General features: G+C 42.2%; 1 protein-coding gene across 2 annotated transcripts in view; it reads right to left on the bottom strand.

The window, feature by feature from the left end:
• Positions 1-6,320, bottom strand: part of LOC133132614 (Na(+)/citrate cotransporter-like) — a 21,245-nt gene extending 14,925 nt beyond the window's left edge. The window contains exons 1-5 of one of the 2 annotated variants that reach the window (XM_061248149.1): positions 6,136-6,320; positions 2,390-2,518; positions 1,206-1,342; positions 444-667; positions 1-22 (exon numbers count right to left, since the gene is read on the bottom strand). The exon at positions 1-22 is cut by the window's left edge and continues 153 nt beyond it. In XM_061248149.1, coding sequence (XP_061104133.1) covers positions 1-22; positions 444-667; positions 1,206-1,342; positions 2,390-2,518; positions 6,136-6,237 — 614 coding nt within the window. In that variant the 5' untranslated portion in view covers positions 6,238-6,320. The remainder of the gene's footprint in view (positions 23-443; positions 668-1,205; positions 1,343-2,389; positions 2,519-6,135) is intronic. The other variant, XM_061248150.1, reaches the window with a different exon arrangement.
• Positions 6,321-23,325: the final 17,005 nt, after the last annotated feature.

Raw genomic sequence — 23,325 nt, 5'->3', positions numbered from 1 at the left:
ATCGACAGACCGTTCACCACCACTGAGAGAGAGAGAGACAGAGAGAGACAATTCCCTTAAATGACCGTACCTTGTCATTCATATTTTAATTACTGTTGATTCACATTTTATGTAATTGATGATTTGCCAGTAGTATGCCTAATACGCATAATTGAATTTGAGCGAGAGAAAGCGATGGAGTGGGAGAACATTTTCACCACCGTTGTGGGGGGAAGAGAGAGCGAGGGAGTGAGAGAGAGAGACTGCTCACCAACACAATGTGAGGAAGAGTGAGAGCTACGGAGACAAGAGGAAACCACATCAAGGCTAAAGCATTGCTTCCGGATTCTCCTGACTGAAGATACCTGCCAGTCTCCGGAAAAAACCCTCCTACATTCCTGCACTATCCTACCAAACACCCCTTTAACGGGCCCGGCCCCTCCCCAGTCCCCAGCCCCGCTCACCGTGCCCGTCGGCATCTTTGCCGGGCTGTTTGATGGGCTGCTTGTCCTCTCCATCGGGCTGCAGGCTCTGCTCGTCGCTGCTGAGGGCCTGAGGGCCCTCCGTCCTGCTGCTGCTCAGCTGGCTCAGCACGGCCTGCACGATGGGCACCATCATGGCTGTGGTGGCCGTGTTGCTGATCCACATGGACAGGAAGGCCGTCACTCCCATGAACCCCAGCATGAGCCTGGAGAGGAGGGGAATGTGAGCGGGTTAACCCCCGTCCACCAGCCGGACCGTTTCCGCTGGAGACGGGAGAACCGGGCATGGTGAAATGAAAAAGAATGGGCAGCGCAGCATTGCAGCCACTCGCTGATTTTAACTGATCCTGTTTTGCTACGGAGAGACAAAAACCTCAATTGGTTTGAGCAAGTTAATGACTGATGACTCAAAGCAGTTACAACCATTATGGGATTCAGGAAACCTCACTCTCACCACTAATTACAGCATGTAATGCCTGCTGCGTCACATCACAGCTCATCTTAAACCTAATCTTAATGATTATACCCTGACCTATTGCTTGTTGTTGTTGTTGTTGTTGTTTTTATAGTTATTTATAGTTTTCTAGCTATGCCTAATACTATCAGCAACTGCAATTCCTTCCAGCAGAGTGTCTGTGTCCGCCTTCCCAGTGTTGCATCCCTGTCCTTCTCCCTGTTGCTATGCAATATCATCTTCCCGGCTGTCAGTCAGTCACTCTGCCTGCGGTGTGATTGGCCACTCACAGCGCTGGCCGCACCCCTACGATGAGCAGCACTCGGAGGGCGATGCGTTTGTGCAGATTCCAGTGTTCCACAGCCAGAGCCACAATCAGCCCTCCCACAAACAGCATGTTGGTGTCCTTCAGGTACTGCATGCACACCTACACACAGCAATACAGGCATGGATGATGCATTTGCACGCAGACTGCATACATACACACACACAAATACACACACACACACCTACACACAGCAACACAGGCATGGATGATGCATGTGCACACAAACTGCATAAGTACACACACACACATACACCTACACACAGCAACACAGGCATGGATGATGCATGTGCACACAGACTTCATACATACACACACACAAATACACACACACACACCTAAACACAGCAACACAGGCATGGATGATGCATGTGCATGCAGACTGCATACATACACACACACAAATACACACACACACACACACATACACACATACACCTACACACAGCAACACAGGGATGGATGATGCATGTGCACACAGACGTGCATACACACACACACACACAAATACACACATCTACATACAGAAACACAGGCACAGATAATGCATGTGCAAACAGACTGCATACACACATGTACACATTCACATGTGCAGACAAACAACCAAATGCACTCATGTTCTCATTGTGCTCACCCTCACACAGACACACACACACACACGTGCACACATACACAAACAAAAACACACATACACACACATGCATGTGTGCACACATACACCCACACATGCATACACACAGCACTTGCACAGAAACACACTGTCAAACACAGACATGTTTTCACATATCACACCACACGCACACACATACACACTTGACAAAAATACTGTTTCTGCTTTATGAGGTTACAGAATAACCAAGGATCCCGTATCAGTTAGGAAAGGGGACTCTGGACTTGCTGACCATGAGCCTGAATCACAAGTGACTACTGTTGCATCCTCAGCCGATTTCTCCTGTTCAGTCGTAAAAATGTGTTACAGAACACTTGTAAAAAATTCTGAGAATGAAAAAGAATAACAAACTAAAAATGAGAACAGTCGCTCAAAACTCCTGCTACTAACAGACAGGCATAGCACCATATTTGCATGGTGACAGATGGCAGTCTGGGTGCTCGCTTGCTGGGAAGCGCGCTACGCGGTAGCAGGCTCACATCTTCAGACTTCATGACGCCGAGCATGGGGAAGAGGATGGCTGGCAGCAGGGCGGTGACGGCTAATGGCAGGACCTCGGTGCACCAGTACACCGCCATCAGGGCAATAACGTAGGCACAGTTGGCTTCCTGCAGGGAAACAGAACAGCAGCCCGTCAGGATGGCACAGTGGCAGCGCTCAGTAGCGCAGTCACCCTGGCTCAGTACTACGGTACTATGTCCTCAGTGAAAAGCGCAGTCACCCTGGCTCAGTGCTACGGTACTATGTCCTCAGTGAAAAGCGCAGTCACCCTGGCTCAGTACTACGGTACTATGTCCTCAGTGAAAAGCGCAGTCACCCTGGCTCAGTACTACGGTACTATCTCCTCAGTGAAAAGCGCAGTCACCCTGGCTCAGTACTACGGTACTATGTCCTCAGTGAAAAGCGCAGTCACCCTGGCTCAGTACTACGGTACTATGTCCTCAGTGAAAAGCGCAGTCACCCTGGCTCAGTACTACGGTACTATGTCCTCAGTGAAAAGCGCAGTCACCCTGGCTCAGTACTGTTCATCGAAAAGCATCTGTATCTCAGCAGAAGTACATTTAGCCACAGTAGCTGTGAACCCACAGACAATGCAGTTTGGGAGGTCACTTGTGGGCTAATTTTAGATCATTTTGTCATAAAATGATTTTAAATGATAGTAAGAACACACAGACACACACCATTATTAGAAGCATGGAGGTGAAGTGAAAATAATGCTCATTATGCTCATATAGTCATAACATGCTCATTATTGAAAGTCTGTTAACCAGGGCTGCCCAACCCTGTTCCTGGATTTCACTCCAACCCTAATTTCACACACCTGATTCTGCTATCTAGCAGCTCAGCGAGACGTCTAGCTGTTCAATTAGGTGCACTTTGTTATGGTTGGAGTGAAAACCAACAGGACAGTAGATCTAACACTAACAGATGTCAATGGAAATCACACACCACAGAGTTAATTTTGGGAAACATTCAATTGTGTGGAACACCAATTGAACACTGTGAGAAATGTGTGCTACCATATTATTGCTAAACACAGCAAACACTATTTTTGGTAAAAGTCAGTACTGTGGCAGACAGTCCAACTGCATCTTAACTGAATTTGCCAGTACATCATTAAAGGAATTCCATCCTGAACTTGTGAAGAAAATGAGTATGGTTGTTCATAGGAGAGTGATGGCAAAGCATGTGTTTCAGCTGTTAAAATTGAAGGAGCAAAGTTCATTCTGTTATCCAGTCACCAGTCTCAAAAAGATGGACACAACATTCTCACAACATTGACAATGTGCTGTAAACATCATGAGAAAGTACCGCATCATGTTATCTGAATGCACATGTATGTTATAAATCGCAACTTGTTAACCAAACTTCAGCCAATCACAACCTCCTGGTTGCGCAAGAGATGCGTCTAAGGTGAAAGAACATCTTAGCTCCGCCATGGTGTGATTCCTGTGCACCACTCCAATTCTGCAGGCACATGAGGACTTACAGTACATCGCACTCTGACTGGGACTGAACTTTTAACAGAAACCCCATTTGCCTTGTAGGACCTTCATGAACAGTACATCAATTGAACAACGGGGTTGGGAAAGGGCAGCGGGGTAAAGAGGTTAGGAGATAATGCTTCCCTTGAATGGTGAAACCCTGATGTTTCCCCAGGTATAAAGTCTAAAGGACTGGTCTGACCTGGAAGCTGGGAAATGGGGGTGTGGGGTGGGGGGTGTTGTTTAATCAGGTTATCTTCAGGCATGTTCATGTTTAAACGTGTACCTGAACACGCACCCACACACAGACACACACACAGACACACACACAAACACACACAATTACTGTATTTGATGCACTGCATGCACGTTATGATTGTTCACATTACACAGTAAAAGTCCTGTCCTGTGCTCATATGTATATATATTTTAACCTTTATTTAATCAGGTTAGTCCCAATGAGATTCAGAAATCTCCTTTCCAAGGGAGCCCTGGCCAAGAAGGCAGCAGCACATAGTTACAGACAATATAGAACCGGTTACAGTTGAATTAGCACAGGACTGGACTTTTACTGTGTACTGAGAACAATTGTAACGTTCATGCAGTGCATCAAATACAGTAATTGTGTATGTGTGTGTGTGTGTGTGTGTGTGTTCAGGTACACAGGCTGAAGTTTGGTTAACAAGTTGCAATTTATAACATACATATGTGCATTCAGATAACATGATGCGGTCCTTTCTCATGATGTTTACAGCATGTTGTCAATGTTCTGAGAATGTTGTGTCCAATATAGAACCATAACTAAAATGAAAATAAAAACATATGATTGTATGTATGTGAGCAGCATGATAGAGAGAGAAAGAGAAAGCAAGAGAAAAGCAGAAACATAAGTAAGTGCAGTCAAAAGCATATACTATCAATCAGGTACTCGCATAAGAGTTAAATTAACACTGAATACTTTACTGTGTACCTATTGTAGGAGTGGCTGACAGTGTGGCTGAAATCTTGCATAAAAAGACCATGTATAATGAAGCACCCTCCCCCAGGTGGTAAACATGCAACACTGACACTTTTACCACATTCGACATTTTATCTCAAGTTTTTTTCAGCAGGGAATCACAACGTTCTAGACACTGAATATTCTAGTGATATGATAGATGCCTGTTACCACTTTATTCAGTGTTAATTACAAAAATTATTTTGTTTAAAGTGAGAATGGATGAGCCTATACGGTTAGGATATCGCCCAGCATTAATACTGTTTCCAATATCAATACTGATCACGTCTTGCCAGAAAAAAGTGTATTTCCAGAAGAGTAACTGAGAGTCTGGGAAGCAGAACTACAACATTCCAAAGGTTTTAAATGACCTGATTGACTATTTGATAGTTTTGACTATTTGATAGTTTTGTCAGCACAACCATCGCTGTCCGTTTGAAATTGCACAGTGCGTCAACTTTTCGAAAAGGTAGTGAACATATCCACACAACCGCTAAGGTAAATAATTTCAAGGACCCTCGCTTTAACTTTTAAGTAAAAAGACGGGCAGCTGTTCGACAGCCCGGTTTGACCGGTCAGGTGGGCAGTTTCGGTGAGTGTCAGGAGTCGGGTGGATACGGCCATCAGTTTCCCACGGTGGGGCACAGAAGCGCTTGCCATACCGACAACAAAGGGTTAAAACAACAAGAGGTTGGTATGAGGCATTGTACACTGCCCGAAACTCCAAAGACATGCAGGAATGTGTTACTAGATTGGCGATAGGGATTTGCGACAATAGGCTACCATTTGATATTTTAATTAGCAAACTTAAGTTTCACCCAAGGTAAATAAGGAGTAGGTAGATGTGCTAATGTTTTGTCATTCCTCACACTCCCTGGCGTAGAATCGACAAGAATTTGATCATGCTCATGTTCCATTGCTTGTGACAAAGTGGAAATCTCTGTAGTTCAGCTCGTTACATTGGTACAGCAGGATATTTATGTGGTTAGCCAAATTCAGAGCAGGTGTTCAAGGGGGCGTAGACTATGGAGCAAAGATAACTGATTTTCTTTAACATTCGTGTTAAGGTGGTTGGAATTTTAGCAGTTTACAAATTCGAACAGTTTAAAGTTCAAAATATCAGAGCACTAAAACAATTAATTCCAAAAGTAGGCTCTTGTAAAGGCAAGCAATAAGTTATACTCTGAGATGAACTGTTGCCCTTACGAGTATAGTAGCTATATAGGATACACATATAGCCTACCTTGGTGCCGATGATCAGCGGGAGAGGTAGAAGAATAAACGGAGTGCAGAACAGAATCACCCTGTTCTTCAGCTGCCAAATACTTTTCAGTGACGGTTTCATCTTCAGACGTTTTGAAGACAGCAGAGACGGGAAGAAACTGTGTGCTCTTGATCAGATCAGATGTAGGCTAATGAGTAAGAGACAGAAAAAGTTGGAGGAGAACTAGCCTACTATCGGTGGGGATGCGGCATGGGATTTTGGTTAGTAACCTGCCTCCGGGGCTACTTAAATATTAACTATTTCAGCACTGCACGACAACCATTGACGATAACGTTGTCGCATATAGGCCTGCACAACTACCCCGCAAATATGGAAGTATAAAGAAAAATATCATATGACTACCTGACCTAAAATGATCATTACTATTGTGTAAGTCGAATAGCCTACAGTTATACCTTTTTGTTTCGTGTTTGTAAGTTCGTGCACGATCACCAGCATAATGACAAATAGCTTGGGGGGGAAAGCTGTTGAGGAGGAACAAAAATATAACTTATTGGATTGGGGTGTATTTGGGCTTAGGCAATGGGGCAGCAATGTAACCTGAAAGTTTAAAAAGATCCTAGAACCATTAAATTACGCCAACGCATGAAGTGATTGTGTTAAATTAGATGACAGAAAAAGAAACAGTTCTCCAGTACTTTTGTAGTCACAATGTTTGGTGTCAGCAGCATTCTACCAAGTAATGAGCCTTTTCAAACTAAATTCTAATAATACATGTAAAAAAAAAAAAAAAGTGTTTACAAAAGGTAATTTTCCAGTGAACCTGCTCATTTGTGTTCAGTTCAGATTACTGCTTGTGCAATTATTTTCCCTACTGTGAAACAGAAATATTGTTTAGGCCTACTTCATGCTGTTTGATGATACCCTTGCTTTCTGGATGTTTGGCTCTTCCATCTCTTTTCCTGAAATAGGTCTGTGTTGTTCCGGTGAACAGGTGTTTATGGAACAGAACCCACGTGTGTTCTCTCCACAGACCTGTCATTTCACTATGGTTGACTTAGTTGTTTCTCCTTTACTGACGCAGGTTCTACGGCTGTAAGGTCACATGATCTTTGCGAGGACACTCATGGAACCACGTCTTTAACCTTATTTCCTTACTTGGTTTGACCGGGTAAAACCACCAAATGAATCAATCAATTTGTGATACACAAATGAATCAGAGCTTCACTTGGGCAATGCTTTAGATCAGGGGTAGACAAAGAGGGCTATGTCAGCTTTTGACTTCATTTCAGGCTTTTGTGAATTGACATTTAGACAAAATGTCTTGCTAAGCTAATGGGGTCCCTATATGAAAGGTTTTTCTGTGGTATACATCCCGCTAGGTAATTGAGACAGGGTAATCAGTCGAAACAAAAACCTGCTTACTCACTGAGCCTCGGGGAACAGAGTTGTCCATCCGTGCCTTGGTTGATCCATATGACACTACTGGGGAATTAGTTCTTGTGGTTCTCCAAAGCATTACACATTGTGGCACACCTTACACAGACACATAAAACTGTCATGTCTGTTTTTGTTTGTGTGTTTTGTTTTTTTCCATTTCTTTGTCAGTAAGACTTATAAGATTTATGAGTTGCTTCATGGGCCACTGAGTCACATGGTTATTGTTAAGCCCAGGTGGAGGATAATGAACAATGCATATCAATCCTTCATGGCTGATGCTAACCTAAGAAAAGTAAATTGGAAAGAGATGCTCCCCAACAAATTTAGTGATACATTTCTGATCACGCTGGAACCTTTTTCCATTTGTAAAGTCTGTAGGTGGCAGTGCAGCATGGCTAGTGGTTAAGGAATTTGCCTTATAACCAAGAGATTGTAGGTTTGATTCTCTGTGGTTGGGTACTTAGCATTGCTTCAGTGTATATCCATCTGAATGAATGTTACTATATAAAAAAGCTGTGTAAGTCACTCTCAATAAGAGAGTCTGCTAAATGCCTGTAAGGTAATGCAATGAATCACATACACAACTAAAGTGTGTATCATAATCCCTACCTGTATAAAAGTACTTACAAAATACATAAATTCTTGCACAGTATTTTAACCAATGGCCTCTTCAACCATGACCACCTCTTGATTCCCAAAGAGAAATACTTGATACTGGTAAATATATTTCACAGCAGAACATTTGTATATCATTTGTAAATTGGTCAATATATATATAGTAAAGCATTGTAATTGTAATATCTTTTTGGGATATTTTCTTTCCATATAATTTCAGTTCATCCCAATTCCTATAATGTACTAGAAAAACAATATACATATAAAAATATACATATTTACCCTGGGAATGGAATGAAAGTTATAATCTATCCCTTTGTCTCTCTCCTTCCTTACCTCTCTCGCTCTATTACCCTCTCTGCACATGCAGTGAACACAAGTACAATCAGCAGCTTGTCCTCAATGACATTAAACCTGCATCTGCTGACAGTCTGACTCTGCCTGCCTCATTGGCCCTCTCTACTTCCCTATCCTCATCACTCATTGGTCACAACCCATTAACAGCTTTCTTCCAAACGGTTTCTGAACAACATAATAATGTTGAAGCATATAGGACACAGTATGGAGTATGTGACAATGTTATGCATACTGTAGATTACGAATAATGTCTCCAGAGTTATTTTAGACAGTAACATCCTATTTTGTTCTGAAGGAAAAGCTGGAAATAAATCTCAATATTATACGATATTAAGTTTCCTGAGCCCTCTACTGGTTGGCCAAAAATCTAAAGATAAAGAACTGTGGTTTTACTGTGGAAGCGTCATCAATCATCAATATTACTTGTATAGCACTTTTCACAAAGGACTGTCACAAAGACACTTTACAGAGTAAGATCCTGGTTTTGCTTTTCATGTCATTAATTTATTCATGAATCTTTATGAATTTCCTTTTTTTCTGGTATCTTTGTATTCTTGTTGTATGTTTTCTGTTGGGTATTGTTTCATCTGTAAAGTGTCCTTTGGTTTGAGAAAGGCACTATATACATAACATACATAGATAGCACATAATGTAAACAAACTCTCTAGTGGGGAGAAACACCCACAAACAGTGGTGAGTAGGGGGTTAAGGACATAGCTGAGGTGTAAGCAAGCAGCTATAGCCAAGCCTGTGAATTTGCTCACCACCTTTAACAACTGAATAAATTTGGATGGCAAATGTAATAATAATTCAGTTATTTTAAACCTGGTTATACTGTTGTCTCAGTTGACGATAATAGTTAAGTACAGTTTCAAATAAAATGTCGTGTTGGAGTCTGTTGTAGTCTTAGCATTTGTTCATTAAAGACTGCATACATTTAGTCTTATCTGCGACCAGTGACCAAGTGGGAGTGGCAGCTGGCTAACATGGCTGCCGTTTCCCTCTTTCTGCAGCTACAGCGCCGCACACAATCCCCATGGAATGAGAAAGGTGCATAACTGTGTCCTCTTACTGCCAATTTCTGGAGCCTTTGCACAAAGTAAATGTCATGCTGCTCTCCTGGTAGTAAAATGCATCAGAATTCCCTTTCATTTGTGGGCCTGAAATTGGCCCGTCGTGAGTTTTCTGTGGGTAAGTATTCAAGTCTAGGATTTACACATTCATGACATGCCTACTTTTTCTACTTTTCTGCTCTTTTCAGTGCAAACGAGTCATTGCACAAGTGCTTTGAACCACAATCAAAGCCAGTTTTGTCAAGGCTCTTTACTTGCAGTGTTGCAGTATGGTAAATCTGGCTATAATTAAGCCTAAAGTGGTACAATTACAACAATGAAACTGCTTTTTTGTTTTACTTTGGTCAAATAAGGACGATAGACTTAGAACATTATAGTCTTTAAGAGGTGAACACGTGTGATGTTCTCATTTCATTTGCATGCACACATTCATGCACACAGACAAACACGCACACACACACAATTACTGTATTTGATGCACTGCATGCACATTATGATTGTTCACATCACTCAGTATGTGTGCGAAATAGCTCAGGCAGTAAGAGCAGTTGTCTGGCAGTCGGAGGGTTGCCGGTTCGCTCCCCCGCCTGTGTCGAAGTGTCCCTGAGCAAGACACCTAACCCCTAAGTGCTCCTGGCGAGCTGGTCAGCGCCTTGCATGGCAGCCAATCGCCGTTGATGTGTGAGTGTGTGTATGAATGGGTGAATGAGAAGCATCAATTGTACAGCGCTTTGGATAAAGGCGCTCTATAAATGCCAACCATTTACAGTAAATGTCCAGTCCTGTGCTAAAATGTATATATATTTTAACCTTTATTTAATCAGGTTAGTCCCACTGAGATTCAGAAATCTCCTTTCCAAGGGAGCCCTGGCCAAGAAGACAGCAGCACATAGTTACAGACAATATAGAACCATAACTAAAAACGGTTACAGTTGAATTAGCACAGGACTGGACTTTTACTGTGTAATGAGAACAATCGTAACGTTCATGCAGTGCATCAAATACAGTAATTGTGTGTGTGTCTGTGTGTGTGTGTGTGTGTTCAAGTACATATGTTTAAACATGAACATGCTTGAAGATAACCTGATTAAACAACACCCCCCACCCCACACCCCCACTTCCCGGCTTCCAGGTCAGACCAGTCCTTTAGACTTTATACCTGGGGAAGCATCAGGGCTTCACCATTCAAGGGAAGCATTATCTCCTAACCTCTTTACCAGGAGGTTGTGATTGGCTGAAGTTTGGTTAACAAGTAGTTATAACATGCATATGTGCATTCAGATAACATGATGTGGTCCTTTCTCATGATGTTTACAGCACGTTGTCAATGTTGTGAGAATGTTGTGTTCATCTTTTTGACAATATAGAACCATAACTAAAATGAAAATAAAAACACAAAACGAACAGGTTACAGTGCATTCATTGGACTTTCAGCGAAAAACTATTTACTGTAGCCTTTTAGTTTAAAATTATTTTGTCACAAAGGCAGAGCTGCCAAATTACATTCATTGAAGTGCAAAGGACCAATCTTACCTGTTACCACGGTGAAAGGGTTATCTATGAAAGAAGTAAGCTTTTTTTCCTCTAAAGGCTTATTTAATTCAAATTTTTTCTTCCCTTCTATTAGAAAGCAATTTGTGTCGACCTAGAAGAGTCATTTATCAAAATAAATCTCTAAAACAGCATTGAAAGTTTTCATTAAGGTAATTATTGAAAGCTGTTTTACACAGAAGGATGCCTTTCTGTCAAGGCGCTTATCTATTAAAGAAATATAACAGTGGCAAGTTGAATAACTTCTTTTATGAATATTATTATTCATAAGTGCATTTTAGCTTTTTTGTTCAGGTTAATGCTGAAAATGTACTGAATTCTTTAAAGAAGGCAGACAGCTTGTTATACAGGAATACATAGAAGATCTTACTTCCCCACGTCCATCTATTTCTTGGCTTCAAAAAAATCAATTAGTCCATTTAACCTCAATTCTACAATTATTTTTTTCATGTTTAACCCTTGACCTTTTTGCAATAAATTTAGAAAGAAATGTGATTGGTGACATGTTTCTCTTTATAATCTGCTGTTTTTCCTTGCCTTATTTACACATGATGAAGTCCCATAGAAGGTTAAACTGAATCCCCAGATGCTCCAGCATCAGGGCTCACATTGACAAAGCCTCACAGAGAATGAGAGCTGATCTGCCGGACAGTTAGGAAATGGACCAACGAAACCTGATCCTAGATCAGCACTCCTACTCTGAGACATTTAAAAAAAAAATACAGACCTGAACCTTACACTCCCAAGGGACCATTTCATTTTGCAACCTTTGATCATGTGGCAGTTCCCTGTGGCTGTCCATCACAAATTCCCGTTTTCTGCTCATCAGTCCCCCCAGTGGTGGAATGAGGTATTTGCAACCAAAACAATCTCTAAAACACTCTCCCATTCACAAAAAAAAATGCACCTGTTCAGTCTTCAGCTTGCAAAAACATTACGTTCTTTAGCACACGCAAAGTAAATAACACAACAAATACAATGACCAATCATTGGTTTTGTGTATGCTAGGAAGGTTTCATACCTGCTAAAAGTCTAAGTAAATTTGACCCTTCGTGTCTTAGTCTTAATCAGTAACCCAGTAACTGACCTATCCAGGTCCTGTAATAGATACTTAATATTCTGCTAACTGAAACCTTGTATTATGAATTATTGATTTTAGATTTTTGGGATTATAATTTGGCTTGATGGAAACAGGGAAGAGAATATGCCAACTTGCTTAGAAAGCGGAACAGAAGATACTTTTTGATATTGTGATTTTTAATGTTCTGGACACTTACCTAATTGTGCTCATCATGAAATTTGATGTAGTGAGTGTTGTTTATTGTAGTCTTTAACAAGCTCAACATGTACTAGATTCGGCACATCATCTAATTACAAATGTGTCTTTCTACACAATTTAATTAATATCGTTATAGACTGAGGCAGGTACGACATAGTCAAGTGTTATAGACCCCCTTGTACATGAAAATAATAAATAAAAAAATAACAGACATTTTTTTAAATGCAAGAAAACACATTAACGGGTATACATCAATTCTTTGAAAAGGATAATGCATCTCAGAATCTCATGCCTAATTGATCAAATTAGCATAAACAAATGGAGCAACTTGCGCTTGAAATTCAGTTTTTACTAGACTTTTCGCAAAAAAAAGAAAATAGGCTAAACGGCACTTGAAGTGCAATTACTCTAAAACAAATTGTGTGTTTGTTTTATTGTTAAGCCCAGATGACATCTTTTTCCTCCCAAGATGACAAAGTAGAGGCTATAATTTAAAAGTTGAAAAATACAGGCGTTTGGATGAGAAGATAACTCCATGAAGAAGCATATTTTGCTTGGTGATGTGAGCAGAGGGATGTCTGCCCGTGCCAAAGCTGCAGCTTGGCGCCACATCACTGTTGCCAGTGCAGAAAGATGTTAATAAGCCCTATAGCTGCTAAAGAGAGATACTGACACTAAAGAGAATCACACAAGGAAAGAGGACTGCGCGTCCCAGACCCCTCTCCATCGGAGAACGAGCACACGGCATTATGGGGGGATTTAGTCAACTGCTTTTACTCACATCTACATTTTAAATTTGTTTCTTGTTACAGTGTGTTTTCCCTGGTACTGGGGCCAATTACAGACTCATAAACGAGTTTGTTCCATCCCAGTAGGGGGTAAACCTCAATGTACTGTGTTGTGAGATAATATATTTAGTAAAGAATTTCATAACAGTATTCTGATTTCCATGATTATCCCTGGGGATTTTAGTTCATGAAACAGCCAACACTGCATGGATGAAATTGCTTTCATTACTTCCTGACACTTATTTACAACTTATTATGAGCAAAGGGAGCAATACTTTGTAATTATTCTGTAGTTTTACTAGAAGTAAGATGTTCCACAGTATCCCTGCTTCTCATCCTGTCATTGTATCAACGGACATGTAGGCTAATCCCGCATTACTGTCATGATTAAATGTTCTGTTGCAAAGTCTAGAGCAATAATGCATTTTTTAGTGAAGTTGCAGATGCACTTAATGGGTACAGTGAGGACTGTTAAAAAGAAGACAGATTAAGATTTCAAAAATGGTCATGATTGTACAGGGTGTGCAAATTAGAGTAAAAATGGAAGGCTTTATATTTTCTTTTATTTTTTTTTAATGCTGCATACGTAGAATATTCCAGCAACTCAGTAAAAATGTGCAAGAGACTAAACATGATTCAAAACCACCCAGCAACCCTACCTGTGTGCCATGGACCTCAAAGCAGGTTCCAGCTAAACGGTGACCCCAGTATCCTGGGATGAACTCCAGTCATGACCGTTTGATGTGGTGATATTTGAAAACCACACCGCCATCTTGTGGGAATTTTGTATTATTATAATTTTTAGCTCGACTGTAGAAAAGGTGGAAAAAAAATACAATTACTTTGGGTCTATAGTGAGAGTAATTTGAGATGAGCTGTTCTAGCCTGCATATGGGTAGCCTTCGGCCTAGGAAAGAAACGCGCTATCATTGAATATACATGTCATGAATTTCACAAAATAAATATTTTTGTTATTTTAAAAAGCTTAATTCGATCACTTGTTTTTTCAAAATTAGTCAACAAATCTGATACCAATAATTGTTTCGGTGCCCCATGTCATCCAGAAATTAAAAATGTGGTCTTTATATTAACTGTATTGGGAAATAGCCGGTGTATGAGATGAGATAACCAATCCATATATTGAACATCTGTGCAAACACCTGGTACCGTGGTCTATTCTGTGAGGCATGGCTTGCTTTCAATAGGCTTTCCTTCCCAGTGTTCTCACTGCCTTAGAAAGCTGAGATCAGAAATCTGTATGACAGGACCTCTGAGAGCGAGAATGATGTGGGATCTGTGAGATAGTGAATGATGTGGGATCTGTGAGATAGTGAATGATGTGGGATCTGTGAGAGTTGGGATGATGTGGGATCTGTGAGAGAAGGGATGATGTGGGATCTGTGGGATAGTGAATGATGTGGGATCTGTGGGATAGTGAATAATGTGGGATCTGTGAGAGTAGGGATGATGTGGAATCTGTGAGAGAAGGGATGATGTGGGATCTGTGGGATAGTGAATGATGTGGGATCTGTGAGAGAAGGGATGATGTGGGATCTGTGAGAGAAGGGATGATGTGGGATCTGTGAGAGAAGGGATCATGTGGGATCTGTGAGAGGGAATGTTGTGGGATCTATAAGAAAGGGAATTATGTTGGGTCTGTAAGACTGGGGATAATGTGAGATCTGTGAGAAAGGGAATGACGAGCGATCTGTGAGAGAGGGGATGATGTGGGATCTGTGAGAGAGGGAATTATGTGAGATTTGTAAGACTGGGAATGATATAGGATCTGTGTGACAGAGATTAGGCTGGTATATGTGAGAGAGGGAATGATATGGGATCTGAGAGACTGGGAATGATGTAGGATCTGTAAGACTGAGGATGGTGTGGGATCTGTGAGAGTGAATGATTTGGGATCTGTGAGAGAGTGAATGATATGGAATTTGTAAGAGAGGAGATGCTGTATGATCTATGAGAAAGACAAATCATCTGTGATGATTAGCAGGAATAGTAGGTCTAGGATCTGCAAGAAAAAGAAATGGTCCTATGCATATGTGAGATGGGATATTGACCCAGACATTTTCTTGGTAGTCAAATTCTACCAATAAATGAGTGCCCTGATACTCACTGACAGCTCTTAACTCTGTTGTCAGACATACAAGAACTAGAACATTGAAACTCTGAATCAACTAAAGTCGGCTTTGATGTATTACTTTAACTGAGGTTGTGTCTGCAGGCAGAGTTTGTGCAATGTTGTGAGGTGTTTTGAGTGTATGAGGTGGTTTTTTGTGAAGCTGAGATCCAAGTGGTCAGCCTGACATCTAATTTTCTGACAGCAAACCAAGCAGTTTAGCGTCTGATTAAACTTGTTCAGAAACATATGAGAGCTACTTCAGCATTTTAGGAAATCAATTTCATTGGCTGGCAGTCAGAACACCATGTCTTGTTTCTCACTACCTGAAAATTAGACCTTTATTTGGTGGACCTGTACACCAGCTTGTTAATGCAAATATTTAATCAGCAAATCATGTGGCAGCAAGTAAAGGATAAAAGCATATAGACATGGTCAAGACATTCAGCTGTTGTTTAGACCAAATGTCAGAATGGATAAGAAATGTCATTAAAGTGACTTTGACCGTGGAATGATTGTTGGCGCCAGACAGGGTGAATTGAGTACCTCAGAACGAGCAACAGTCTCTAGAGTTTGCAGAGAATGGTGCAAAAAACTAAAAACATCCAGTGAGCAGCAGTTCTGCGGGCAGATAGTAAGAGGAGAAGTGCCAGACTGGTTGAAGCTCACAGGAAGGTGACAGTCACACAAATAACCACACATTACAACAGTGGTATGCAGAAGTGCGTCTCTGAACACACAATGCATCAAAACCTCTAAATGGATAGGCTACAGCAGCAGAAGACTTTATAAGTGTAAAAAATAAGTCCAATAAATACATAATAAAGTGCTCACTGAGTGTTTACTTGCTATGAATTGTGTGGTTTGGTCCCTGCACAAAAAACAGAAGGGAGAGGATAATTTGCAATAAATGCTGCAAGTAACAACTGTAGTGTGATGTTAGCAACAAAGTGCTCAATTGGAGGCCAACTACCAGCATACCATTAATTAATTTACCACCACAAATTCTGATTTGTTTTATTACATCATTGACAGGGGGTCCAACATGTCTCGTTGCTATTTCAGTAGGCTTATCCTCAAATGCAGTGCTTTTACCAAATAATCTTTAATAGAGACTAGTGGGACCACTAGTCTTAAAATGCTGTGCGTTTATGGCCTGGCTTTAGAACAGAAAGGATATAAAAAGGCCAGGCTTGTGGAAGACTGATGTGCCAGTTCACAACCAGCTCCACTGGTGGGACACGGTCACATGCACACATATGCATGAGTGCATGTGGACACTAGAGCCATGTAAATTTGCCTGGGTAACGCCATCTGCTATGCGAGAGCGTTGCATAATGTCAATCAGCAGGCTGTTAGAAAATGAGAGCAATTATATAAGCTCAAGTTGCAGTACTGTATACTGCCACAAGAGGGTGTAAAGCCAAGCAGGTAGGGGTGGCTGCTCATACTTGCCAACCCTGGGATCTCAGAAATAGGGGAATGTTCGGACAAGGCGTTTCAGAGACTTTGATCCCTGCATCGTCGTGACTCTTACAATATGAAACTAGATAAATAATAAGCACAGTGGAGCAGCATTTAATATTTGTATTATTTTTCTCTCAACTAAGTTACTTTCTCTGTGTTTTTTTCTCTCACAATTCATTTATTTTTCTCTAGTTCTTCCTCTGTCTTTTCTCTCGTTCTTTTATCTCTTAACCATCATCTATCTCCAGTCTGTATGTAAAAAAGCTGAAGAGGCTACCTAAAAAGAACCCGGCCTGGGCTGTCTTTGCATTCATGTATCCATGGAAACGATACATTTGGTGTTGCTGTGTTGTCCTCCGGGTGGAAACGGGGGAATTCTGGAGTCATTAGGCTTATAGCGATTATAGTGTGAGAAATACGGGAGGATTGTGACCTCGGGAGGATTCCCGCGAGAGGACAGTGAAAATCTGGAGTCTCCGAGGAAAATTGGGTGGGTTGGCAAGTATGCTGCTCACACAGGCTCAGAGATAGTTGTGTGTATTAATCTTGTCTGAGAAGCCTGTTAAAGTGAACCCCCCCCCCCAGACACACACACACAAACACACACACAAACACACATACACACACACAACAGTTAATGGATGACTTATAAGTGTTTTCTTCTGCACGGATTGTTCACACATTGACCTTTGCGCGATGTGTGGGGGAGATGTGACATTATGACCAGGGTGTATTCGGGATTACAATGACTGCACATTACAACCAGGGGGCGGAGCTCTCCCCCTGCCTATTACGACTGGGTGGTGCACATTACAGCCATGTAGGGGTGGGGAAGGGGGGGTATGACCGCTTATTTCTGGGAGATTGATGACCTCTCACGGGTATCAGAGAGCTCATGCCAAAACCCGGGAGACTCCTGGATGTTCCGGGAGACTTGAGATGTCTGCACATAAAAAAGCAGTGTGTCTGGTCTTGGTTTCTAGCCTTTGTTTTCAACTGTGGAGATTGCTTTTGCTGTCAGAGGCATACAGCATCATGAAGACTAGAGGATTAACTATGGCTAAAAAAGCTGAAAGGACAGAAGAATCCACTAAGAAGGATAGCACAGAAACTGAGTATATCAAGTACAGCAGTTTGGAAAGTCTTGAAAAAGAAAGAGAGAACTTATGGACGTGGGAATAAACACTATACAGCAGCGGCCTGTTCCTGGAATCTACCATCCTGTAGGTTCTCACTCCAATCCTAACAAAGCACACCTCATTCAACAGCTGCAGATCTTGCTGAGCTGCTAATTAGTACAATTTGGGGTGCCGAATTAGGGTTGGAGTGAAAACCGTCGGCCAAGTAAGACAATGGCAGTTGATTACAGACAAATCCTCAGTGCCGAGAAGAAAAACCCGAGAACAATGGTCAGTGACATCAGCAGTCATCCCTAGAGGACAGGGATGAAAATATCACAAGCCACCATAAGCATAAGTCTTTGACAGCAGAATTATAGAGGCTATGCTGCAAAATATAAACCTCCCATCACTAGCAAGTATTGAGAGGCCAATTTAGAATTTCCCAAAAAGTCTGTGCAACCAACAATTGCACTTTATTGCTTTGATTTACTTTTAAGTTAATCTGTTTACTTACTTTTGCACAGCTGACAATGGGGGGACACATAAACAGCTGTTTCTGTAAAATGGTAAACCATATATCCATGTAAATACCTTCAAATAAAAGCTGATTGTCTCGACTTTTGATGTCTAATTTAAACACCATAGGTACAGTGGCTTCAGAAAGTGTTCAGACACCTTCACTTTTTGCAGACTTTATTGTGTTGTAAGTATCCAGACGCTTAATTCAGTATTTTGTAGAAACCCCTTTTACAGCAATTACAGCTATGAGTCTTCTTTGGTAAGTCTCAACAAGCTTTGCACACCAGGATTTGGGCAGTTTATCCCATTCTCAAGCTCCATCTGATTGGATGGGAAGCGTCTGTGAACTGCCATCTTCAGGTCTCTCCACAGATGTTCTATGGGGTTTCAGTCTGGGCTTTGGCTGGGCCACTCAAGGACAATCATGAGACTTGTCCCAAAGCCACTGCAGGGTTGTCTTGGCTGTATACTTTGGGTAAACTGTCACCCCAAGGTGAACTGTCACCCCAGTCTGAGGTCACATACACTCTGGAGCAGGTTTCCTTATAGGACCTCTCTGTATTTGGCTGCATTTATTCTTCCCTCAATTCTGACCAGTGTCACTGTCTCTGCCACTGAGAAGCACCCCCATAGCGTGATGCTGCCACCACCTTTCTTCACCCTAGCGATGGTATTAGCCAGGTGATGAGCAGTGCCCGGTGTTCGCCAGACATAGTGCTTGGAGTTGGAGCCCAAACATTTTTGTCTCACCAGACCAGAGAATCTCATGCTCTCAAGAATCCAAGAGGACTGTCATATGCCTTGTACTTAAGAGTGTTTTCCGACTCTGCCATAAAGGTCTGATTGAGTGCAGCTGAGATGGTCATCCTTCCGGCAGGTTCCCCCCTCTCTGTGGAGGACTTCCAAAGCTCTGTTAGAATGACCGTTGGGTTTGTTGGTCACCTCCGTGACCAAGGCCCATTTACCCAGTTATTCAGTTTGGCCAGACAGCCAACTCTATGAAGAGTCCTGGTGGTTCCAAACCTCTGCCATTTCACAATTATTGAGGCCACTGTGCTCCTGGGAAGACTCAACACTTTAGAAATGGTTGTATAACCTTGCCCTGATCTATGCCTCGCCACAATTTTAGGTCTACAGAGAGAGAGAGAGAGATTTACTTATTTTGTGTTTTCTTCAGTGTAGATATGAGCATGCTTGCATATTCTTGTGTCCAGACATTGATGGACTTCATTGTCCCGCTCTCAAGTGGCCAAAAGAGGGGGTGAGGCTGTTATCGTTCACAGCAGCCTTGTGTTGGGGGGCGGAGGGGGGGTAGTCTTTGTGCTCGTACACTCAAACTAAATTTCTCTTTTGCAGAGCATTATGCTCCAATTCCCCTTTTCTCTTTGAGCTCAGAAGACAGTCCTTCTTCATCATGTATAACCCAAGAGGGGTGTATTAGCGTTGAACTGTAGAATAGCCCAACGTCAGAGAATTGAGTCATTGCGACACTTTGACACTTCCTCAAACTTTATTAGCTCACATTAACATTTAAATGAGAGAACTTGCTATTTTTCTTTACCAAACAGTAAAAAAAACAGCAATCAAAACTCCAGATCAAAGCAAACTTTATATAACCCTGATTTGTGGGGTCAAGGACTGTGTCTCTTGCATTAGAGTTGCAGCTTCAGGTAAATATGGACAAGGGTTACTCATTAGAGTCAGCTGCTGCACAGTGCCGTGTCACTTCAACACAGCCCACACACCATGTCTTTCCTGCGTAGACATCCAGTTATTCTGAAAATAACAGAAAGTTTTAAGGTTTGTAATAAAAAATGGTGTCGCCCCTGGCTGTTATCGAGTTGTCAGCTTGGAAAAAGGCAAGGCATCTTGTGTTTGGTGCTGGGTGTTCACATTGCTGATTTTTTAGATTTGTCATTTCTGTGATCGGTGTGCAACTGATATCAGTCGTGTGTGCGTGTGTGTGTGTGCGCATGTGTGTGTGTTCGAGAGAGAGATTACCTGTGCATCACAGAGAGTGAGTGGGTGTGCTATGGTGTGCTGTCTCTCTCTTTCTCTCTTTTCCTTTCTCTCTCTCCCTCCATCTTGCTCTCTCTCTCTTTCTATCACCTTACTGCAGGCGGTAGAGGAGAATCTGTTTATCAGCTCTTCCACAGATCAGGTACTGACAGTGTGGAAGCACCTAAAGCACAAGTTTCTTCACAGGTAAAAAGCCCCCTGTGACTCACCCTCAGTGGGGCCAGACCGGGGCTGACGCCATTGGCCACCAGCCCCACACTCTCCACGAAGCTTGATCCTGTCCAACGTCCTCTGTAAATGTTTGAAAAGCGCTCATTTTGTCCTCCAAACGGCTAATTGCACTCCACCCGTTGTCGTCTATCCCACGGCGCTGTCAGAGGTGACACTATGTCACAGGTGCATTCTGGGTCGGCTTCTGGCATGACCCGCAGCTGTGTGCCCTCGTCTCTGTGCAAAGGCCGTGCGTGGGCGGGGAGCATGTGGAACTCAATGGATGAAAAACATGTGTCAATACGGGGGTATGGAAGAGCGCACTGCTGAACACGGTCCCCTCCGGGTCATGTGTCCAATATGCAGGACGATCGCTACATTTGTTAACAACAAGCCTGTTCAATAGCCCACAAAGTGGAAAACTGAATGTGTTTTTTTCCCATTTGGTTGCCAATTGTACTCATGTTAATTGAGGAAACACCACTACAACCCCGCCCCCTGGTGGCCGGAAAGAGATAGACGTTATTGTGTATGAATGGATCACACCTCGACACGTCTGTTTACTTCCACATTCACAACACCCCCAGACAGAGCAACACAATTCAATACCCATCACTCAGGCACAATACAATGATTGCAGCGCAATACAACAATGCTATAACTCGATGCATCACTGATGACCCAGTGTGCAGAAAGAACAGACATGCCTTCTTCAAGGCACATCGTCTCAAGCTCCGGACCATGTTTCCGGGGTAGTCCGGGGCGCTTTTTGCATGCGGTGACCCTCTCCACTGAGTCCCTCCCCCCACCCTTGAAGCGGCGCCCCAATTATGCCGCTCCCTCGCGGGTCTGATGCCTTAGCCGTGCACCACCGTGGCACTCGAAAAATTAAATGTTAACTGAATTTTTTTTTTTAATTCCTTTACTTGGCTTGTGAATTTACACCATTGGCCATTGGCAATGTACGTATAATATCTCAATGGGCCCAAGACTGCCATTTCCTACAACACTAGCAGATGACATAGCGCTCAGGTCTCATAGCGATATATTAACTCAGGATGAATTGCTGAATTTAAATAAACATTCATTTAAAACAACATTCCATGTAGATCAACCTCCGGTAGCCAAAACAGGACGGCAGGTGTTGCCGTTCCCACAGGTCCTAAATCACAGGACCACCCAAAACATAATTGCCAAAAAATCTAAACAGGCAAGGGAGAGAAAGAGGCACTCCCCAAGAGATGTATGGACATCTGCCCGGAGCATTGGAATACAATTTTACCAGCCTTGTAAATTGAGCCCCAGATCGCTGCGCAAAAGACAGACTGGGATTCTCGTGCTCTCAGCCTTTTACAATAAACCTCCAGCTTTGGAGAAAAGCTAACGCATTCTTCCAGCCAAGAAACCCAAATGCGATAGTCAATCTCATCCAATAAGCAAAAGTAAAATGCAAATGACAAAGAGACAGAAGGGCTTGGAGATGGATGAAATGTGTTCTGGGGAAGAACAGCATCATTATCTCAGCGAAGAGAAGAGAGACAGAAAAGGGGGAAGCCCAAAGCGTTGTCTGTCACTGGCTTGTCTCGGGCCGGAGTAAACAATAAGTGCAGTTCGCCTTTCTACTAAATGGCCACCGACTTAATTAAGGGAGCAATGTGGTCAGTGGCTGTCAATATACTGTTCAGCATTAGCACAGCAACACACAAATGTATAAATATAATGTAAAACAATAAAAAATGACAGTAACAAAAAGAAAATGATGTCAAACACATGTGGCTCTGACGTGCAAAACACGAAAATTAATAGGAATGACAATAACAGAAACTTGCAGCTCTCAAGTGCAGATGCACAAAATGCAACATGCACAAGATAAAAAGGGAAGTACGTGCATCGTGCTGATCCCAGTGCCATTACATTACATGCTAGGCATAATTAGCATTTTCACCCTCATTTGTATTGGCCAACTATCTGCATCCATGTGCAAACCGCCAATTCTTTCCTCAAAAATATGTAGTGTCACCAGTCTGCTTCTTTTCACTCTGCAGACTACAGGCGAGATTGCACAGAGTGGAGTTGGAGGAAGACCATTCGTATGTCGCTTTGATATGCACTTCACGTGAGCCAGATTGACCAGCAGGGATCGCTAGAGAGGAATTAAATGTGGTCTAAATTAAGGTATATATAAGAATTAAATAAAGAATAAAGAAGCAAATTAATAACTGTAGATATATGTGGATTTGCCCAACAACTGACGGACTGAACCCTCCCATACCCAGAGCATTTGGGCATCACCCTCTGGAGCTTTCACAGTCAGCACTGGCATGGTCTGGATTTCATTTGACTGTTGGCTCATCCTGCACCCATGAGGGAACATCCGGGGGTAAAATTACAGCAATTAGCAGAAATATAGGTCTTTTTTTACTGAGAAGTGGAAAGTGGAACAAGCAACATCAACACAGTAGGCTACATTTCTAAATTGCCAGAAATGGTATTCACACACTAGGAAGCATCCCTTCATGATGTGTAAGACCAAAGAGGCACACTCTCGTACTTGCAGCCACACAGGTGAAGTGTGGAGGTAAAGGAAAGTCCAGGGGCCAGAAAGTCCCTTTTCTTCCAATCCCTCAGATTTGCTAATTAG

This window comes from Conger conger, chromosome 7 (genome assembly GCF_963514075.1).
Source record: "Conger conger chromosome 7, fConCon1.1, whole genome shotgun sequence".
In the NCBI taxonomy this organism is placed as follows: Eukaryota; Metazoa; Chordata; class Actinopteri; order Anguilliformes; family Congridae; genus Conger; species Conger conger.
This window is presented reverse-complemented; position numbering and strand designations above follow the sequence as displayed.